General features: G+C 39.5%; 1 protein-coding gene across 1 annotated transcript in view; it reads left to right on the forward strand.

The window, feature by feature from the left end:
• Positions 1-22435, forward strand: part of SPOCK1 (SPARC (osteonectin), cwcv and kazal like domains proteoglycan 1) — a 266346-nt gene that overhangs the window by 142957 nt on the left and 100954 nt on the right. The window contains 1 exon segment of the mRNA XM_031055173.1: positions 8029-8143. Coding sequence (XP_030911033.1) covers positions 8029-8143 — 115 coding nt within the window.

Genomic DNA, 22435 nt, shown 5'->3' on the forward strand with positions numbered 1-22435 from the left:
TTTCCCTCACGCTCGTTTGCCAGGAAATTGAAGGTGGAAGTCCAAGGGAGGATGTTCCATTCTGGATGAGGGCTGGCAGGGCTTGGAGCACCCAGGGGCACCACGTCAGCAATGGTCTCCCAGTGGCTCTCCCCATGGCTCTCCCAGTGGCTCTCTCCCAATGGCTCTCTGCCAATGGCTTTCCCCATGGCTCTCCCAATGGCTGTCTCCCAATGGCTGTCTCCCAATGGCTGTCTCCCAATAGATCTCCCAGTGGATCTCTCCCAATGGTTCTCTCCCAATGGTTCTCTCTCCCAGTGGCTCTCTCTCCCAGTGGCTCTCTCCCCATGGCTGTCCCCATGGCTCTCTCCCAATGGCTCTCCCAATGGTTCTCTCCCTGTGGCTCTCCCCATGGTTCTCCCAATAGCTTTCTCCCAGTGGCCCTCTCTCCCCATGGCTCTCCCAATGGCACTCTCCCAATGGTTCTCACCCAGTGCCTCTCCCAGTGGCTCTCCCAATGTCTCTCTCTGCTGGGGCAGGGCAGGGAAAGGCTGGAGTGCTGGAGATCCCTGGAGAGCCTGGGGGCAGGGACTGTGTCCTCCCTGTGTTGGTGAGAGGCTGCAGAGCTGAGCAGTGGTAGGAAATGGTCGCCTTTAGCTCTGCTCCTGTCCTGAGGGTCTCTCCCAGCACATCCTGCAGAACTGAGCCCTCCCTGCAAGGCAGACACAGAGATCTCAGCATTTCCTCCCCTTCCACCAAATAAAGTTTAGAGCAGTGTTTTGAAGCTCTCACTTCCATCCCAGGAAGTTTGAAGCTGGACCACCTGGGGGTTTTGGGGACTCTAAACCAGAAGCTGTAGAGCTGCTGTCATTAAACATCTGCCAAAGCCCTCTGAGTCCCAGAGAATGGGGTGGTTTTTATACCCCACTGCTTCCTGGAATTAATAATTGAATGTAACATCTGACCAAAATGTTTCTGTCAGGGGCCCTTTTTAAGTCTGTTTTGCCTTCAGTGAGATATGCAGAAACACACCCTCGGGTACACATGCAAGCACAAATTATCCCATAGTGGAATTGCCTGGAGCTGAGGGAACACTGTGGCTCTGCTGCAGGATTGCAGTGATGGGAGTGAGCCATCCTTGCATGTTGGGGAAGCCTTTGCCTTGAGGGCAGGAGGGTTGTTTGTGAAAAGGGCACCTGCACTGAGGGTTGTGATTCATTATCACACCCACCAGTGGAAGCACATTTCCTGACTTCCAGTCCTGTCCTATTTCTCTTTTCTTCTTTTTTTTCTTTTTTTCACTGCATTGGATTTCTGTATATTCGTCAGAAAAATTAATTTAAATACCAAGGGTTCTTATCCTTTTCTTCAGAAAGGAAATCTGCAGAGTCCTTTGAAGCATCTTCTGCCTTGGATGGCCCTCAGCAATGTCAAAAGCAATTATATGTCAGTTATAAAAAGCGATTTTTAAAATGTCTGTAAAAATTAAAATAGATGTTTCTGTGCACTGTATCAGCATCTTCAGCCTCTCCGATGTTAGAGTGCTCCAAAACAAAGCTGTACAAAATACTACACAGGGATGGAGCAAATGCTGACAGTTTGAGATGTTATTGCCTAACTGCCTTGGGAAATTCCATTTATTGAAAATAATTCACATACGTGTTTGAAACATTCAGTAATTAATTTTCAGCTGAATTGATTTCTGTATCCAAAATGCTTTGAGGAGAGAGAGAGAGACTTAAATATCAGAGCTGGCGGTTGAAGGACATGTTCTCTCCTAGACTTGGGGGTGGGCTAACACAAATTTTCTCCTAATGAAGCTGAATGATTTATGCCAAGACTTACAGAAGCAGAATAAAACCATTGGTATTATTTACATTTTTGTGGAGGGTGGGTCTTGTAATCGGTTGTTAAATAACATTTTGTAAGACCAGAATTATTAACAGTATCAACTCTGAGAATAAATGTTACATTCTGCTCCAGCAAAGAACAAAGTCTTCTGAATGGCTATAAAAGCCTGAAATTCCATCAAGGGCTTCCTGGGACATCTTGTCCATTCAAGGGGGATGGGATAGTCCCATGGCACCTGGATGGAGCCTCAGTGACAGTCTGACCCCAGCACATGGATTGGCTCCATTTTACCACTAGAGCACTGGAAAATTACCGTGCCTTCACAGAGAAGTGCTCTTTAAGTTAATAGCTATTACCATGTCCACCCCAGAAAAAATAGCATAAATTCACCATAAAGCTGATGGAGCTCTAACTCTGATAGGAAGGCTGTGGTGTACTTCAAATAACCAAAATGTTAAAGCCAAAGCTGATCTTAGCCAGCATGTGTTGGAAACACGTCCTTTCCCCAGCAAAAATCAAGGGCAGCTTGTAGGAATTTTTTATTAACATGTTTCAGCTGGCTTAATGGCTCCTTCAGATTTGCTCTATGATGGTTTTCATGGAAGCATAGAGTAAAATTCCTCCAAGGCACTACTCAGCTATCTCAGTCACTTTCTCTTTGGTCCTCACTCTGCTGGAAGTGGACACATGATGCTGATTTGAAACCTTCCCTCCTAGACCTGCAGGTTGACATTAGATGTCATTTGAGCTGCCTGCTGAGTGGGGAGGAAGAGTCAGAACTTTCTGTCCACTGCCTGCCCAGAGCTGTTCATTCAGAGCTTTCCCATTCCTGCCCTTCCCTTCCCTGCCCATCTCCTGGCCTCTACAGCCAGAAACTGCGCTTTCCTTCTCCTGCCTGCTTGTGAAGCATAGCTGGAGTCAAGTAACACATAATGATATTGAAATGCACACATATAATGTAATGCATCATTAATTGACTTTGTTTTATTATCGATCTGTTTTGTACTAAAATGCACACTAGGATCTTTGTATTGAAAACAGCAGGTCTCATTTTCCATTTCATCATACCTCTCCAGCAGATGTTCTTTTCTTGTATAGTCAGAACAGTTCCAAGGGGATTGCATAAAAGCAATTGCTCTTGACATTGCATTATGCAGGACTATTTTGTCACTGAGTGATCATAGTGCTTATTGGGAGGCAATTTTAAATACAAACCCCCAATATTTACATAACACTGTCTCTTTTTATTGTGCAGTTCATTTCAGCTTCACTAAACAGCTAGATTTTGAAAATACTCTCTTCCCCCTAAGGAATGGTCATAAAAACAGAATCAACCTCATAAATCTTGTTGTGAACTAGTTGTACAGTTTCTGCAGGATTACACATCCATCGCTGTGAGACACTGAAAGTATTTATTTGTTATCACCCTTTTAAAGTCAAATGTGTGAAAAGCAAATTGGCTCTGTTGTGATTAACACAGTGACCCACTGGCATAACATATGGAACTACATCCTTACAGAGCAACTTCCCCCTCTACTGCCATTGACTGAACTAAGATTTTCCTGCAAGTCATAAGTCTTTTTTTATTGTGGTAATAAATAAAAACGTGAAATGTAATGGAAAAGTATCTCAAACACTGTTGGTAGGTCTTTGTCCAACACTGATTTATATTGCAAATCCACAGCTCTGGTGAATGGTGCAAGGAGGGGAGAGGGAAAGTGTGTTCAGTCCATAGGAGAAAGTTCTCTGGGCTGCTGTGTGGAGCTGGGACAGAAAGAGATTTGGGATGCAGTTGGTGTTTGTAGACCTTTTCCTATTGGAAAGCAATGTCACCATATCATTAGGGCGTTTTTAGGAGAATGATGCAATCCTGCAATCCCTGGTGTTTATCATCTACCAATTACTTTGGTCTCTCTCTGAGATTGCCATAAAATAGAAGATTTATAGTTTTAAGATAGAACTTAGGTTGCCCTGCATAATAAAAGGTAGCCCAGAAAAAAAATGAAAAAAAGAAAAAAAGGGAAGAGACTTTCCCAGAAAGCAGATGTCAGCAACAGAAACCCTGGGTGTGAAGTGAGGAAGAATGAGATTCATGACCAAGATGAAATTTTTGTAATTTCCTACATTTCTCCAACAAAAAAATCTTCTGAAAATGATTATGCTGAGATGTCCAGTGCTATATTTCAGGCAGCTGCCTCCTGGGGTGGATCCTTCCCTTGGAGACCCAGTATCCATGAGAAATTCTCAGAACAAGAAACCATGGAGCCTGGGTTCAAAAAAATGATAGGGAGGATGACCGAAGGGGGTTTTCATCAGAGATGAATTTTTGTCCAAGTGAAACATTTAATTCCAGTACTGGCTGGACACATATCTCCCTACATAAATGTTGAATGAATGCTCAGCCACTCTAAAGTGAGATTAATTAATCATATCAGTTTCACCTTCAGACTCAGCCTAAAGAAAAAGTGGGAAAATGTTCACATCTCAAAGCCAGGCTTAAGGTATTTTTGTTATTACTGTGCAGTCAGAGCTGTGTGCAGACTCCCTGACATAGTGAAGGGATGGCTGTATTTTTCCTTTCAAGCTGATAAAGTAACATCTTCTTGTCACTTTGTTTATTTGTACTTTTAGCTCTTCGTTTTCAAAGAGTTCATACTCATTGCTTTAGGACAAAAAGAACTGTAATGACAAATATGGTTGTTATGTTTCATCTTATTCCCAAGGGTGTGTTCTTCTTCCAGTGATGAGCATCTGCTCCTAGTCATGTAGAAATCTGATTAACAAAGCATGATCTTTGATTAGCATATTTCAGAAATTGTTTCTTATTACAAGCTCTCCTTAGGGCTTGTGTTGCTTAGCAGTAGAACAACCTTCCAAATGGATTTAACATGTTGAGGAACTTTGCAGACATGTAAATCCCTACTTTGAACTTTTATGTTCATATGGATCATGCATTCTGCATAAGTGGGGAAAAAAAATCTCCAGAAATAACAATCCACATCATGGGTTTTTGCTGTCTTCTGTCTAAGTCCACACTTTGGCTTGTATTTAATAAACTACTGTTTGGAACTGCAAGGGCTGTTTGTAATGAATAATAAATGATGACATGTTCCATTTAAGGGTTTTCATGAGGTTTTCCACCACTGGTCCTTTATATTAGGGAAGATTTTGATGCCATGGGTGTTGAAACTAATGACAATGAGGCTGAATGCCTGTGGGTAAGAACTGAGGGGAAGGCCAACAAGGCTACTGGGAGTCTGTTATTGTCCACCCAACCAGGAGGAAGAGTGGACAACTCATTCTATAAGCGGCTAGAGAATGTTTCAGGATCATCAGCCCTTGTTCTTGTAGGTGACTTTAACCTACCAGACATCTGCTGGGAACTTAGTACAGCAGAAAAGAGGCAGTCCAGGAAGTTTTTAGAGTGTGTGGAGGACAACTTTTTGTCACAGCTGGTGGGTGAGCCCACCAGGTGTCCCAGTGAGGGACTGTGTTAGACCTGTTGTTTGCAAATAGAGATGGGCTGGTGGGAGATGTGGTGGCTGGAGGCTGCTTGGGGCACAGTGATCATGAAATTATAGAGTTCTCAATACTTGGTGAAATCAAGAGGATTTATTGTCAACATTATTATTGTTCTCAGATTTTAGAAGCAAGTCACCAAGGTATAGAAAGTTGAGGCCAGATTTGTAATGGATTTCCAACCATATCTTTTCCCATTGCCTTCTTTCCTGATGATTATTCAACAGTGTTTTTTCTTTTAGGATAGACAATTTTTAAATTGCAAAACACTGAAAGTTGTGTTCCTTTTACCAGTAATGTATAGAGTGATGTTGTTTCAGAACTGCATGCATTTTTATTGCCTTAGAAGACCTAAATAGCTCTTGGAATGGATTCACCAATTAGAGTAAATTTTACTGTGAAAAAACACTAAGTATTGTAGCTGTGCATGATGTCTCATAGACCATGTGGGCCTAAATTTTGCTCCGTATTCATGCCAAACTAGTATTGACTTTCCAGGCTAAAGCTACATGCCCACTCCTCAGGTTTTGGCTGATAGAGCACTGAGCACAAGGCCAGGCTGTGCTTACCAGCAGCCCAGTGCTCCTGGCAGCTCTTAGCCCTGGGCTCCCAGCCAGTTTGCACAGTGATTTTTGTTGATGCAGCATTTTGCATCAAGGATGTGTTGCCAGCAGAAGCAAACAATGTTCATGGGCTCCAGCAACGGAGCAAGGCCAGCTGCAAGAGAGCAAGAGTTCTGGTCGTTAATTTGTGTGTGGATGTGACCTTTGAACTACCTCGGCCACTGAAACGATGATGTGGTGACCCTGCACACTCCAAGTGGTGCTCACTCATTAAAGGCTTTGCAGAAAGGAGGGTGTTGCACTGGTTTGCAGCCTAAGAATATCCAGGTAGACAGCCAGCTCAGGAAACTGTGGCTTGCCATTTAAATCCGTGTCAAAGATCTGCCTCAGTCCTTGCCTCAGTCTCCAGTGAGAGTGAAGTAAGAGGATTAAGAAGGTGTCTCTCACTGTTTGTGTTCTGGGAATGTAAAGGGCAGGGAATCAGATACTTCTCATCTGTCTGGCTTTAAAAAAGACACCAAAAGGCAGCCAGCAGCAAAACATCCCTGAAGAGCCTTGACAGACTTTGGTCTTTCCAGTGGGACAGACCCTGTCTCCTCAAACACTGCCTATGTATTTTCCTAATGGCAACACATTCAATGTTGCTGCCTTATTGTTTATGGTGTAGGAAACAGATGGTCTTTTCTCCTTCCTTGTTCACTTCACCTCTTCTATCAGTTTTAATGGTTTAAAACAAAAAGCTTTTAGCACTTTTGCTTTGTTTTTACGGTTCCCCCTGTCTTGCACCAAAGGCATTCCAGTAAATACATATGCACTAGTGAAGCTTAATTGCCCATCACAAATGTGTAATGGGTGTTAATGTGGCAGGAGCTTGTAGCTGTGGCTGTTTAACCCAGCACAGAACAGCTGCAGCACTTCAGACCCGAAGGAAAACAGAAGAATCCTCTGCTTGTTGGAAATATATTTGCTCTCAGAGAAATCTGGTACATAGCAAACTGAAACTTCTTCTACTTCAAATAGTCTCCTTTAAAAGTTTCTCTGATTATTCAGTAGAAATCAGAAATGGTTATCATAAAAGGCAAGTAAAAGCTTGATATCATGCCCAAGATAAAACCAAGAGTTGCCCATTTCCAAGAATGGACCAAGATGTGAGGAGATATGAGAGAGGAAAAATGGGATTTAAAGACATTGGAGAGGAGCAGAAGTCAAATCCATGGCAACAGAATGTCCAAAAAGAGCTTCTCTAAAAATCACTTTTCAAACAAAAGTGAAATTTCTCTGTGTGACTGGTATGGCAGAGACTTTCCTTCTAACATGTTATCATAACCATATTTTGAATACTTGTAATTCATTTTGGCAGAAAATGTCTTATTGCTGATTTTAGAAACCTTCTTTTGTAGAAGAATGAATTTAGACAGGTACCTTTCAAATGGAACAAGAGCCTGGACATGTTTGCTCTGAGATGGCAACTCATCGTGCTGTCTGATCCCCACTCTGACAGCACTGCTGGTGCTGCAGGTTGTTGTATGAAAGCCAGGATTATTTTGTTGTAGCTTTTCTACTCAAGCATTTTAAATATATGTGATGCTTAGCTGTAAAAATTAATCTCTAAAAGTTTTATGCCTGTTTTACAGCAGCTGTGAAATTAAATTTATTAGCACTCTGCATTATATCAGTTATTAGTTTGCTTCTAAAATACTGGTCATTTTGTTCTTTGAGTACATTCTATCCAAACATAGCTTTTCTGTGAAATAAACAGCGTGATACAGATTGTTAAACCAGAACTTCATCCCAAAGTCTCATGTCTAATATTAATGCGCACACCGATTAGATCACTGCTCAGTAATGAGTCTTTAAGCTCTCCATCTCTCTTTCTGTGTAAACTTCTCTACTTCCCATGCAGTCTGAAAACAGCAGCACATACTATAAAATATCAAAGTATTTGTTCCCTCACGTGGGGGAGTGTTCTTCTAACCAGTTGTCACCTGCCAGGAGAGCCCTCTGCGTGCATTTCTCACTTTCTTTTTTTAATGATTTAATAATTTAATGATAAATCTTTTTAAATTATTTAATAATTCAATGATTTAATAATAAAAATTTTGATTTTTTTTTATAGCCCTTGATCCATCCAAAGATCCCTGCCTGAAGGTGAAGTGCAGCCCACACAAAGTGTGTGTCACCCACGACTACGAGACCGCGATTTGCGTCAGCCGCAAGCAGCTGGTGCACAGGTGAGGAAACTTCCCCTTCTCCAGGCTTGTGTGTCTGCCACAGACATCCAGCGTGGGAGAAGAAGGAAAATGAGAAAACTCCAAAATTATTATTAAAAACCCCATCATTTTACAACATTGTTTTAAATTTTAATTTGGGTTAAAAAAGAAAAAAACCAGATGTTTTATATTTATAACTGAGGCTACTTAAGAAAGATGACCCAGAACATGCTGCATCCTGTGGTGTGGATTGCAGAATTCTCTCCCAGTTCTGGAAGGGATTTTCTCCCCCCAGAGAACAGTAATTTGCATATTTTAAAAACTGAAAACATGAAATATGAAAAAACTGTGCCAGAAATATCTACACTTCTGGTAACTTACTTAGAAGTAATTAGCAGGCGATTAATAAAGTTTTTTTTTTTTTTATGTGTCAAACGTCTGCCTAAATTTGCTAAAGAGCTGAAAAATATTGGTGGAACTTTGTAGAGCAACTCCTTGAGAAGTCTCATAACTAGAGAAATCTCCAGATCAGATTGCTGAATGTCTGAATTAAGAGCAAATGAACTAGCTGATATGTTACAAGGCCAGGATGTTCAAATTAGACCACAGAACTTCACAGAGAAAAGCTACAAACAGAAGAAGAAAAGCCTACTGATCATGGGTTGAGATATGTTACAACCAAGAATTGAGAAATTTATAAACAAATGTTGAGGAAAAAACTAACTTTGCCCTATTTTGGAAAGAGAACTAGTAGAACCAGTAGGGAAATTAGAGTTGAGTATCTCCAGAGCATGAGTCAAGACCCAAAATTAAACTGGAGGAATCAGCCCCTCCACCTGCCTGCAAATATATAACAGAATAAATCGTGTACTGCTGTAATGAGCAACTCTGAATGCTTGGTCTGTGTTTTATGGAGAAAACATTGTCTTGCTTTCATTATGTTTGAGTGATAAATCTGGGGACTTCTCTTCAGTTTCTCTCTCTGTTTAGTATGGAAGAAAAATTTGCCTGTAACACAGCTCAGGTCCCCAATATTGTTGTCAGCCAATATTGTACTTCAGCAACTGTTTAAGCCAAACTAAATTCAGGATGATCTGATTCCCATGTACTGCGCCTCATCTTTCCTCACTGTCACCTGGTTGAGGAAGCTAATCCTGTAAGAAAAATTAGTCTTTGATTGATAATCCAAAGTTAATGGTGTAATATGCATGAGGCAGTGTGTTCAGTATTTGGTTTTCAGTGTGGAATGATCCCTGGAAGGAAGTTAGGAGTCTGCTATATGCAGTGCTTACACTCTAATGATATTTTTGACATTATGTAGCTTATATTTTTTAGTGAGGATGGATTGAAACCTGGTTTAAATCCTTGCATTATATAGTAGTCCTTGTGATATATAGACATAGATGTTGAGCCAAATGCTTTCTGAGCTATTTCCAGTATTTAACGTCTCCAAAGTAGTCAAAATGTTCAAAGAAATGGTGCAGAGGAACTGAATATCCTTTCTTTGCAGAAAGCAAGCTGTGTTTCATGTGATCTCTCTATGATTCCTCCACTGCCTGCAGCTGTTTCAGCAAACCTTTGAGTAGCACTGTGACTATGGAGATAAATCGAAAACTATTGAAAACTTTGAAAATTCTCCAAACAATTTCCAGCAAGTTTTGCAATGCTGAAAGAACTACTGCTGATATGTGACAGTGGCACATATCACCCCACAGTGGTTTTATTCTCCATGTACCCAGCTAGCCTGGCCTCAGAGGGTACACAGGTCAAGGAGGCAAGTAACCAGGGCAAATTGTCTGTTGATCTGAATCAGTGGAGTGACACTCCCTGAAGGTTTTCATCTTCAGTCCCACAGCATTCTGGTTTTTTCTGTGCCTGAGCTGAATACTGCTGTACATCTGACTTGTCATATTAAATGCTGTGTTAATCAGGAGTAAACACATTAAAAGGGGTGGAGTCGCACCTATGTAAAACCAGCTAAAATCTGAATATATTAGTGAAGGCACATGTAGTAACAATTACCAAATAACATGGTGCTGCTGTGATTGTTTTGCACATCCACGGTGCTTTTGGGTGTGCTCAGGAGGATTTTCCATTTCATGCATCATTATCAACTTGCTGCAGTGGCTTTACACAGGATGTCAGCTCAGCAGAAAGTAATGGAGAGCAACACCTTTGTTATTGCTGAGCCTCCCAGACAGAGCTGTGCTGGTTTGTGTCCCCCAGTGCCTGCCTGGCTGGGGAGCTGTGGTTTTCCAGGCACAGTGTGCTGCAAACTCTGAAATCACCAGTGCCAGCACGATGCCAATCCCATTTCATTTCCTTTCTGCTGGAATGCCTGCTTTTTAAACCACTGCAGGAGCTCAGTAGCAGTGTAGAAAATTGAGTTGCATGGAAATGTGTTATTTAAGCTACTCAGACCCTGCCCCAGGGGCAGTCTGGCCTCTCCTGTGCAGCATCTGCAGCCTCCTCCTTCTCTGCTCCTCCTCCCCTGCACAGTCACCTCGTGAGCAGCCCTGGGTCTTGAATCATGGAATGGTTTGGTTTGGAAGGGACCTTAAAGATCATTTTATTCCAACCCTCTGCTCTTTGGATCTACTGATGCAATCAGTTGGTTCCCCAATTAACCTTGCTGTGTTTGTAGATTTTTTTTCCCAGTCTCTTGTTCCTTTTCATACTGATTCTGAAAATAATTTGTTTTCATTTGATTATTATGTACAATTCAGGGAAAAGGTCATAGCCCAAAAGGAGCTTTGCAAAATAGCATCATTTGGATTCCTGTTGGTGTATTTATCCATGTTAATTGTTTGTGTTGTATTTGTATGTATTTTCTTGAAGAGCCTATCACAAGCAGAAAGATGGGAGAATCCAGACAATAACAGGGGAGAACCACTGGGCAGTTTATTTTTTTTTTTTGTCTTTTCCATGGACATTAACCAACTAATTTTTCTAGTAAGCTGTTAGTACTTCAGAAGTTAAGGCAGAAGATGTCTGAGAGGTACTTCAGACAGATAATAGAGTTTTGTCAGCACATCCTCTCAGCACATACTATTTACAGTATGAATTGGACAGTACGTTTAGAGAAAAGGCAAGACTGAGTTGTAATTGAAGAGTGTGAAAAAGATAAATTTGGAGGTGCCTCCTTACATGCTTGATAGTCCTTGTACTAGTGATAGAGTCTTATGAAATCTTTTTGAGTGGATTAAAACCCCTTTCAATTTGGACATCTATGAGGAAAAGTCTTTATTAGCTCAGTTTTGCATGAAAGGCAGTAGTTAATGTCTCTCAAAGTTGTCTCATGCATTCTCAGTCCCTTTAAGCCATTTGTGTCTGCTGGTGCTGACACAACGCTGCGGATGGGAAGGAAAGATGTCACTCTTGGGCTCTTTTCTAAAGAACAGAATGAGAAGAGAGGATTGATGTGAAAATAATGGCCATATTAACATGTCCAGGGTTTACAGCTTTGTTCAGTCCATTTGACCCGCAATGACCAATTAATTCATCACTGCAATGGAAGTCACTCACAAAGATAATCACACATCTTCTCTGCTTCCCTGCTGTGTCTTAGAAATCCAGCTACTTACTCACTATTTCTCCAGGACTTTTAAGGATAATGCTGCTGACAAAAGAGTCTACTACTGAGTTTCTCAGTCTTTTTTTTAAGATCTGGACAAGTTCCCAGATAAAACATCTGTTCTTCTAAATTAAACGTCAAAGCCTTGGTCTGACCAGCGTGCCAGTGTTGGCAACTACGCTTACCCACAAGGAGCAGACAAATCTCCCTCTCTTTCCTTACAAATCCTGCAGCTGATGCACCATTTCTGGTTAGGAAGGACCCTGTTCAAAACAAGTCAAGTAAAACATCCCCATATGTGAAATAGAGCGTTTTTGTAGCATTGCTCTGGTTTGCCAGTGAGTGCTTTAAATTGTATCCAAAAGGGGGAGGCAAAGCGATCACTCCCAGGACATCAGTGACCCACCTGCTTTGGAGAGCTGCTGGGAGCATTACAGAAAAATCTCTGACCACAGCAAATGCACTTTCAGGGATTTACTGAAAAGTTGTGCACATAAGCAAGGATTTGAAACAGTGCTATTCCTCAATGTCTATGATTACATCAACAATCACCTTTTAAAAGGTGCTAAAATAGGGCCTATAAACCCAACCCTGTTGTTTTGCTGTTCTCTCTGACTTGTGTTTTTTCGTGTTTGTCTCATTGCTGATGCTAATGAAGGGTTGCCACAACACCAAGGGCTCTTCTGGGGTTACAGCTTCCTGTGCTGAAAACTCTGCTCCCACATGCCCTGTGCCCTGACTGATGCCATGGAGGGCTTGGTCCTCAGCTCATTTAATTCTGCCTGATTTGTGTGGTAATGTTGATCAAAGCCTGAGTAGGTGAGAAATCCATAGGAGAACCAAACTTGGGCAATGATTAATTATCTTTGGATCAACTAATACCATCAGTTGGCTCCCCAGTTAACCTTGCTGTGTTCATAGCTCTCTTCTATTCTCTTCTTCCTTTTAACACTGATTCAGAAAATAATTGTTGTTCATTTGTGTATTATGTACATTTCAGGGGAAAAAAGCATAGCCCAAAGGGTACTTTGTATGAATCACAGAATCACAGAATATGCTGAGTTGGAAGGGACTTATCAAGAACATGGAGTACAATTCCCAGGACAGCCCAAGAATCCCCCACCGTGCCTGAGAGAATTGTCCAAAAACTCCTTGAACTCTGTCAGGCTTGATGCTGTGACTGCTTCCCTGGGGAGCCTCCTCCAGTGCCCAAACTTCTCCTGATATCCAACCTAAACCTCATAAATACCATAATTATTTTCTGTATCTCTAGTGCTCTTGGTGAATTCTGGGATGAATTCACAGTTATGAGCCATTATAACTGCAGATTTATTTATGAGCATCAAATGAATTCTTTTGCTGATTAATGTTTTCAGAATTAAGGGAAGAAAACTGAACAGTCGAGAGTCAAAAGAAAATCTTTTGACCATTGTTTTATTATAAAAGAAAGCCATTTCAAATAGATTGGATTTTTTCCCAAGTAACAATACAACAATATTTACACATATCTGCAAACTGAAGTTGCTAAATCTGACTTTTCCTAGGAAGAAGAAAAAAAAGGAATGTTTTTATGAAATACTTTTTATCTACCTCTAGTGCTGAGTATTGATTAATCTACTGGCATAGATTTTTTGCTTCAGAAGAAAGAGCATTGAAATATTTTATTAAACACGCAATCACAAGACCAAATAGATTGCATTAAGTTACTTTCATACAAAGCTATTGTACTGGGGAAATTGCCAGAATTTAGGCTTATTATTCCCAAGGGTAGCTCTGATAGAATCTTGGAGAGTTACTTTAATCCTCAGTGAATGAAAGTTCTAGACATGAACAGAACTGAGTAAATGTTTGTTGTTTGGGGTATTTTTTTGTAAGTTGTTAACTCCAGCGCATTACTCTGTAAAGACTGTTATTCTTCCTAATATCCAATCCCCCACGGTACATTGCCCAGTTTAACTGTGGCTCATGCTGTTTGTCCACAAAGAGAAATGAGAAGCAGGAAAATCAAGGAGAGAGGGGCCTTTGAGGTCACAGCCAAGTGCAGTAGATAATGTGATGTGCAAGGGGTGTGCAAGCGGTGTGTGCAAATACTTGGAGGAAACTTGAAAGCTTTTAAAAGTATTTCATCTCCAGGTTGCCTGACAACAAAGGTGCCTCCACTACAGCACAAGAGCTTGGGATTTTGCAACAGGCAAGTAACGGACACATGGAAATAAGGAATGTTTGTTTTGTTACGGAGTCCAAGTTGCCTTTTAATAAGACAGAGAGCACATGGTGTGATGTGCCATCAATCCATAAGTGCTCAAGGGGACCACTGACTATTAAGAGAGAACAGCATAAAAGTCTGGCACTATCCTTTATTCCCCATTACAGTTATTTCTAAAATTTTGATTATGAAAATTATGATCTAAGCATGAACTCCCAAAGGTTAATGGCTTTTCCTCCAAGAGAGTCTCCATCAGTAACTGCCCGGGATTCAGTCCAAGGATGCTTCAATATTGGAACAGCACTCACTGGTGTTAAAAGCAGATATTACTCTACTGAGCAGGGTCATTTGTAAACTGTAGGTCTCTCCCTCAAAGTGGTCCATTTCTCAGTTTCAGCTCTGCCTACATTAAATTGCTTTTAACTGAAGAGACCATGTGGAGAGGCTGTGGAGGGACTGGCTTTCATCCCACACGTTGCTATGAGCTCAGTCAGTTCTGAGCCTTCAGTGACCTACTTGCTGCCAGGGGTTTCTGCACAAACACCCTCCAGTTGATTGCTTTCTGGAGGAAGCTGGCTATGGTCTGTCCTCTCAACAGATGAGAATTCATGTTCCTTTTAGGCTGTTTTCTGGCTTTCCCTAGCTCTAGGTGTGCTGTTAACATTGGTGTATTTGAAAATTAAGAGGTAAAAGACCCCTGAACAATTCCCAAACTTATGAAAGATCCTTCCTTGACTTTAAGCAAAAATGAATATTGAATTACTGACTCAAAAATTCATATTGGATTACTGACTCAAAGCAAAAAGAGCTCAAATTTTACACCATGCATTTTGGTATTTCCATGAATTTCCAAACTTCTACAAGAAGAAAGTACACATGAAAAACCATGGTCAGACAGAGCACAAACAGCTCCCATGGGAATTGCACAAGATTGTCACCAATAGCCTGGACTTTCTGCATCCCAAGGCCAGGTAGCCACTCTGTTTGTCTCTCCACAGAACTGGTTCATGCTCCATCAGCTTTAGACCTCATTAGAGTACTGTGAGGTGATGGGCTCTTCCTGGACATGAGTAATTTTTGAAATATATGGTAATGCACAGCTCTCTTGTAACAGACTTTAAAGTGCATCCTCATCCCTGTCTGCACTGGCCATGCCAGGAGATTGAAGTCATTCTTGCTGTCAGCAGGGGATTCAGGGTATTTTACTCACAGCCACCAAGCACCAGGCCCTGGGTGAACATCTCACTGCTGAGGTCATTGGCTTTTTCCCTGCAGCTCCTGCCTCACTGTGCTCTGCTTTCCCCTGAGGCAGCTGCAAGCACAAAGGAGGCACAGAGGGCATTGAGACAATCTCCTGCTGGTTGCTCCTTTCAGACCAGCTTCAGAGCCCTCACTGAAACCACCTGAATACTTCTGGGTACTTTTGCTATCATCAGAGCGTTTTTATATTGAACAGAATGAGAAAATAATTTCTTTTTTTCCACACTTTAATTAGCATTTATAAATAGTTTTTGCATTTAAAGATACTATTACTGAATGGGTTGAATACCTCTTTGTAATGTTCCCGCTCTTAATATTTCTAGTTGCATGCTTTTAGCAGTATATAAAAATGGACTGGAAGTGACTTCTTGGATCATTAAGTCTGATCCCTCTGCAAAGGTATAAAATAAACTTTTTCATAAGCCTATCAAGTTCTGTCTTAAAGATAATAAGACTTTTTGCCTCTTGTACTCCATTTGGATGAATCCTGAACATCCAAACCTTTCTTGTTGGAAACTGGCTTATATCTAGCCTAAGTCTATTCAAATCCAGCTAAAACTTTTGGAGTTTTCCTAAATAGTTCCTCAGTATTTATTTTGGAATAATAACCTTCTATTGTTTTCCTAGATTTGGCGAATGTTCATAGTCTTTTCTTATAAATCAAGCTCTCTTAAAAAGACATTCCTCTTGGCTGTTTTAGTTCTCCTTGGTAGCAGAGATCATTGGGTTTGGCTGCTGAGATCAGTAAAGAAAGAAACCCAAAATTATCATTTCATCTTCTTGCTGTTTAAATTCTTTTTAGATCTTTGGTTTTGAGGTGACTCTGAGTCATCAAAAAGATGTTAAGATTTTAATTCTTAATTTTTATTTCTGAAATCCCCTTTTTAAAATAGCTATTCTATCCATGCCTGCTTTAAACCTCTGATGATTCTTCCATCAGCCCTGTTGGAATGTGTGTAGCTTGGAAGTCCTTATTCCAGCTGGGCTTTCACCTGACCTTTCTGGAGGACAGCTCTGGCTTTGACACTTTGTGATCTCTAAATTGATACATATTGGAAATACATGTGCAATTTGCTGCTTTAAGCACTCCTGCATAATATTCTGTATTTGTTTCACCCTTCCTAGAAACACACACTAATTACTTTTTTCTGTAATGTAACACATTTTTTAATAACATGATAACAAAAAGGAGGCCAGGGGAACAGTTTGAAATAAATGACATACCTAGTTCAGCATTACATACAAACTATATATAAAATGCAGTGTTCAGAGCTCTGACTAATATGTAAGCTAATGTATAATGATGGAAAATGCGTGTCTGAAAGTTCATGTGTGAATGTAAGATCTGCAGCAGATTCATGGGAAACACAAGCCAGCAGGAAAACTTAAATATATGAAAGGTAAAACAAGGACAACATCATGTTTGTTCTTCAATGGTTTTACTGTCTCAGTGGGTTCTTTTGGAGACTACAGGATTGGTCTTATATAAACCTTTTGGCATAGCTCTTATCAGCTTGTTAAGAGCCACCATCCAAAGCTAAGTTAGCATCCAAAAGTTCCTGTTTCCCTCAGGATAGCTGGAAGAAGGCAGAGTTAAAAGTTCAGTCACCTCCTCCATGGCGTTTCTCTGTTCCTGACTTGGACTGTGAGCTGTTGATAGCATAAGGGATGTTGGCTTTTTTGTTGTTTGTAAAGCTCCTCTTGCTCACTTTAAAGTGAACAAGAAATGAAAACAGTAATTGGTATAAATGTCATCTGCTTGGCAAATGTGACGAGATCTGCCAACAAATGAATAGTGAACAAATGAATAAAATTGGAAGGGATTCACTGCCTCTGAATCCTCATTCTCTAAGAAGTTGTTAGGCTTTGCATATGGAGTAGCCTCATAATTCTTGGATTTTCAATGCTTTTTCAATCAATCCTCATACAGTGTCATTTAAAATGCAAACAGGTTGGTGTAAGAGGATGTGGGGTCCAGGAGGGCAGTTCCACATTCTTTGGATTCCTTGTCAGCAGCAGCACTACATTTCACCACTGGCCCTGGTGGTCACATGGGTGTAGTTTTGCTTTGCTGTTGTCTGCCTTCTATGATTACATTAATCCTCACTGACTTGGAATCTGCAATATTTTTGGGTTTATCCCAGCCCAGTAAGTTAAGGATGTATTTTCTGATTCACCTTCTTTGTGTTCTTTATAAAAATCTTAACCATAGAATTGTTGGAAGCAAATTTGTGATAATATTTAATATATGCCTGTATTTTTGCTTTTTATCAATATCTTAAATCTGTTGAGTAATCCAGTCAGTCGTAAATTACTATTTAATGTTCACAAATGACCTCCAATGCACCAAAAAATTATCCTGTGTTTATACAATAATCTGTTTACTGGAGATTCTAAATTTATTGCTGGTTTTTGCTGTAGAAGCCTCAGGACATAAATGTGTTCAGTGGAAGTCTTTTTACTGCTAATAAAAGCCATGCTTTTGTAAGATTGGGACTGATGTTTACAGTAAAGGAATTTTATTAAAGTTTTTCTTCAATTTCCAGCATCCTGTTATATTGGAAAAAATGTTGCACATGCAGCATTTAAATTCAAATCTGCCTTTTGGTGAATGGCATTATACATTCCAATTGCAGTCAATATTACAAACAATATACTTTGTATGAAATTTGCAAATTAGGCCTTAAAAATATTGCATTTCATTTGATGCTGGCCAGTTTGCTGCTTTTTCCAACCGCGTGTCCTCCACGTGATGCAGACTCAACACACACAGCTTTTAAACCAACTAAAAACTGATCTTTATTGTTTGCAAAACAGTTTTTATTTTACAGTTTTAATTTGCAAAACAGTTTTGTTTTTTTTTTTAATTTTATTTTACCTTTGCACTGCTGAGATTTGCCAGTTATTGCTGCTGAAGCCATTCCTTGGCAGTGAAAGGCACCAATAACAACAGGCTGAAACTCTGATCAGCTGGGTCAGACTCTTCCTCGCCTCCTGCCTTGAGTATTCACAGCTTCCTACCCACATGTAGGGTCTGCTGGGGAAGAGCTTTGGCTCCTCCAAAGCTGAGAGTGGTTTCCAGCAGAGTTCTGCTAAATTTCACATCTCCTTCAACATCCTTCATTTCATGCACAAAACTTCACTAGGAAAAATGATGAAACCATAGCCAAGACTACCCTAAGGAATTCATCAACGAGCTTTCATTTTTGAGTTGAAGCTTGCAAAAAACTTACGCTGTGAAGATATTTCCACAGAGGTTTGCCAGTTCCAAACTAGATTAACAACAAAGACGTGAATGTCAGTTAAAATAGAAAATTGAAAAAGATAGTCTTTGTTGTTTGATCCCTTTCAGAGCCATGCAGTTCCATCTAATGGCACTCTTCTGAAAGAAATAGCACATGAAAACAATGAAAAGGATCTTCTTGCATCAATCATTTTCTTATTTGGTGCATGTTATGTTATCAAAATTAACTTTTAATCTATTACTTCCTGCTTCTTTAATATTTCAATTTCTATCATTCTCTTTTTATTAACGAGCTTATGATTGCATCCTTAGTGCTTGGCCAGAGCTCATCAAGAGTTCTACCTACAGATTTTCAATTTAGTAATTTTGTATCAGATTTCTTCAACCAATGAACCACAGATGAGATTATTTATGGACATGAGCCACCAAAGTACATTCTGCTCAAAGCTCTGTATGTAGGCAGTATAAACATGTTTAGAAATCAACCCCAAATATTTTTCATCTTTAAATGTGTTTGCTCAGGTATCACTGTTCTACTCCCAAATTATGTATAGAAAGGTGATGCTGAGCCATTCACCTTTTAGGCACAAAGAGTAATACCTTTGCACTTTTGAAAGAATATTGCTTCTATCTCAAGGTTTAAAGCAGTCTTGTAATATATAATAATTTAATTCCCATGAGCATCTTCTACATCTTGAGAGGTGGAGCAGAAAAAATCATGGGCATAAGAAAAACGTTCCTGCTCATTGCAGGGGGTTGGACTTGATGATGTTTTACAGATCCCTTCCAACTGAAACTATTTTATGGTGACTTTGATCTGTGTACTCATTCTAAGCTGCTTAAGCAGCTACAGCACAGAGCTGTCTGAAATAAATAAATAAATAGGAAATATATCATGATAGATTAAATTACATTAATGGAGCATAATTATCACAAAACATTTCTACAGATCTGTGTTATTAAATCTTTGTGAAATAGCAGGGGCAGGAAGATTAACAAGTTTTCAAATTAGTTAAGAGAGAATTATCAAGCCTTCATTTTGTTATCACTTATTGCATGTATGTTCTCTGCTTTCACAATGAAATCCTAAAAGATTCATTACAAGCAAATACAGAATGTTCAGTAACTGCAATTTAAAAAAATCAAAAATTCTGGCACATCCCATAGAGTTATTTCCTACTCCAACTAGTGGTAAAAAAAAAAAAAAGGATGCAATCTTGCGCTACAGTCACTGCAGTCAGTGTAAAATTGCCGCCTCTATGAAATCAAATATTGCAATTAGATAAAGTACTTAAAACTGTGGGGGTTTTATTGTTCTTGGATTAGCTCTTAACTTTGTAGAATTCTCTGTGTAGCTTTTGCTCAGTTTGCACTTGACTCCCCGCTGAGATTTTTTTGAACATTGGAACATTTTGAGAAAGTGGAAATAGAAATAAGCTCAAAATGAAAACAAGCTTTCAGCTTTAAGCATTGAGTAGATATGTGCTGGAATCTTCTGACTAAATGGCTTTCCTGTCAATTCAACAAAACATTTTCTAGCAATGTAAAGAATAGTTCTTGACAAGAAAGTCTCTCACATCACAAATGTGAGTAGGATGACAAGGAGACCTTGAATGTAGAATGTGAAAAAGAGAGGTTCAAGCCTTGTCACTCAGGTAGAATAGTCTTCTGGATCTTCTCTGAGTAGTTATTGAATTCTCTTTCTCTGAACGTCTGGAGGTTTTAGTCCTTTCCTTTGGTGTTAATTGGAGAAGAGATTGATCTCTTCATTAATTCTGCCAAATTCACTCAGCAGCCTGATGGTTATGGCGCTCAGCTGGCACTCAGGATTTACTGAGTCTCTACTGCTGTTGGAAATAAAATCCACTCCCACAACTTCCCAGCGCACCTTTGAGAAGTCAGTCAAATCAGAATGGTGCTGTCATCACCTCCCATCTTCATGGAGTGACAAATTTATTTCATGCTAAGCTTGTGAAGAGAGTCAGTAGCATATAGACAGCTCCTACTGCCTTGAGCATTCAATTATCATTTGCACCTAGAGAAAATAAAACATTATCTTTCATTATTATCTCTGGAGATAGAGTATGAGTTTGCTCCTGGAAAAGTGTTGAGAGATATTTTTTCTTCTCTTCTCATTATTAGGAAGTGATCCATCATTGCTGCTTTCATATTTTATTTCTAAAATGATAGCTATTAAACACACTGTATTATGATTAGTGAAAGATGAAATCCTTTGCCTGGGTCTTCACGGGTTTTTGATGAATGCCAACTATTAAAAAAACATCCCTGGTCTCCTTTCTTTTCCATTTCCTGGGACAGTATCTTTAATAAGTAATTATATTGCAAAGTAGACTTTCCCAATAGCCTTCAACTTATCTTTTTTCTGTGCATAGGGAGAATAGGCAATTTCTGTCATTACCTCTCTGCAAGTTTTCCAGGGAAAGCAGATGCTTCAGAATGTTCTGAGGACTTCCTACTACACCTGCAGGATTTAGAAAGAGAATAAGCTCATAAATCTTGTGAACAGTTAGTGATGTGATCATTCTAATTACTGCAGTGTTTTACTTATATTTTACTTTAACTCCAGCAGCAAAACTTGTCATGAAATAAACATTCTCTGACAGTTACTGTGCTTTTCTTCTTTCTAGGTCTTCACTCTGAAAAGAAACTTTTTTTCCCGTAGTGAGGGCTTATGTTATCTCACACATCTGAATGAACACTCTCCTATACAATGTCATGCAGTTTTAAAATAAAGAGCAATTTTTACCTAGAGGCTCTTTTACAACCGTGTCAAATTTCAAAACTATGTTAATTTTTCAAAAAAGAAAAATACATCCAAGGGCTAAAACATGCTGTGCATTCCATTGAAATTTCAATTATTTTCACTGTAATTTTTTTTGTCCTTCAAACCTAAAGGATTGTACAGCTGATTTTTTTAAGGGGGTCATGGAAGGACAGTCACAACAGTTTTGATTTGGATTAGAAGAGTTTTCTACTACAGCCACAGTTCTGACCCAGACTGAATCAATAATCTGTAAATTTTTCAAGTAGCAACTCTACTAGAAAAGAATAATTTTGTAGAGCTCTTGCTGAATATATTTCAAGTATTGAAGTTATGTCACTTCTGCAAGTAAATCTTTACAAACTTTTTATTAACACTGTTCACATTCAAATTTAACATATTTTGTTCAGAATTAAAATTCATCCTGTCACCAATGCAGATTGCAGCCTTGTGACTTCAGATTCTCTTGCAGTTTTGTCAATTTTTCTTCTGTTTTCCCTTCTTTTTCTCCTTTCACTGGCAAAAATTTTGAGCCTTTCAATTTTATTTTTGTTTTGCTTACTAATATTAGTAAGAAACAATAAATTCTGGTTCTTTTTATTGCAACTGCTACTGTCAGCTTTATTATGATCATATCTAGGAAAATTTTCTTTAATATATATGGGGAGTAAGAGTAGGGAATTTTGCTTCATTGATTTATCTGGCCTCTAGCTTTAATCACCATGCAATCCATCTTCTTTTATGAAACAAACCAAATAATTCTGATTAATTGGTTGTTACAATCAGTGATCCTCAACTATGGAAAACTAATTAACCTTCGTAGTAAGACATAATGTGAGGTTTTCGTTCATTTGTTTAATGAGTTAAAAATTCAGGTGAACAGATCTGGTTAAAAGAGATGAAAACATTAAAGAAGACCCAAACCTGCTCCTCTAGTCTTGCATCCAGTCCATTGACTTGCAGTTCAGCAGACAGAAACACAGGAAACTTACACATGCTCTGCTTCTTCTTTCCTCTTTTTTATAAATTCTAAATTTGTACCTTACTGGCATTTAAATAGATGGTTCATGTTGAACAAAAAGGACACTTTATAGTTTTGTTGCATCAATTATTCTGTTCATTATTCATTGCCCTATGTTGTAATGCGTGTGCCATTATTCTGGGTAGCTTTAAATCTCTTTCAAGTCCTTTGACAGATTTTTGTAGTCTTTGCTACCCCAGTTTACCCCGAGCCCAGGACTGCCAGG

This window comes from Geospiza fortis, unplaced genomic scaffold, assembly GCF_000277835.1.
Source record: "Geospiza fortis unplaced genomic scaffold, GeoFor_1.0 scaffold55, whole genome shotgun sequence".
NCBI classification, from domain to species: Eukaryota; Metazoa; Chordata; class Aves; order Passeriformes; family Thraupidae; genus Geospiza; species Geospiza fortis.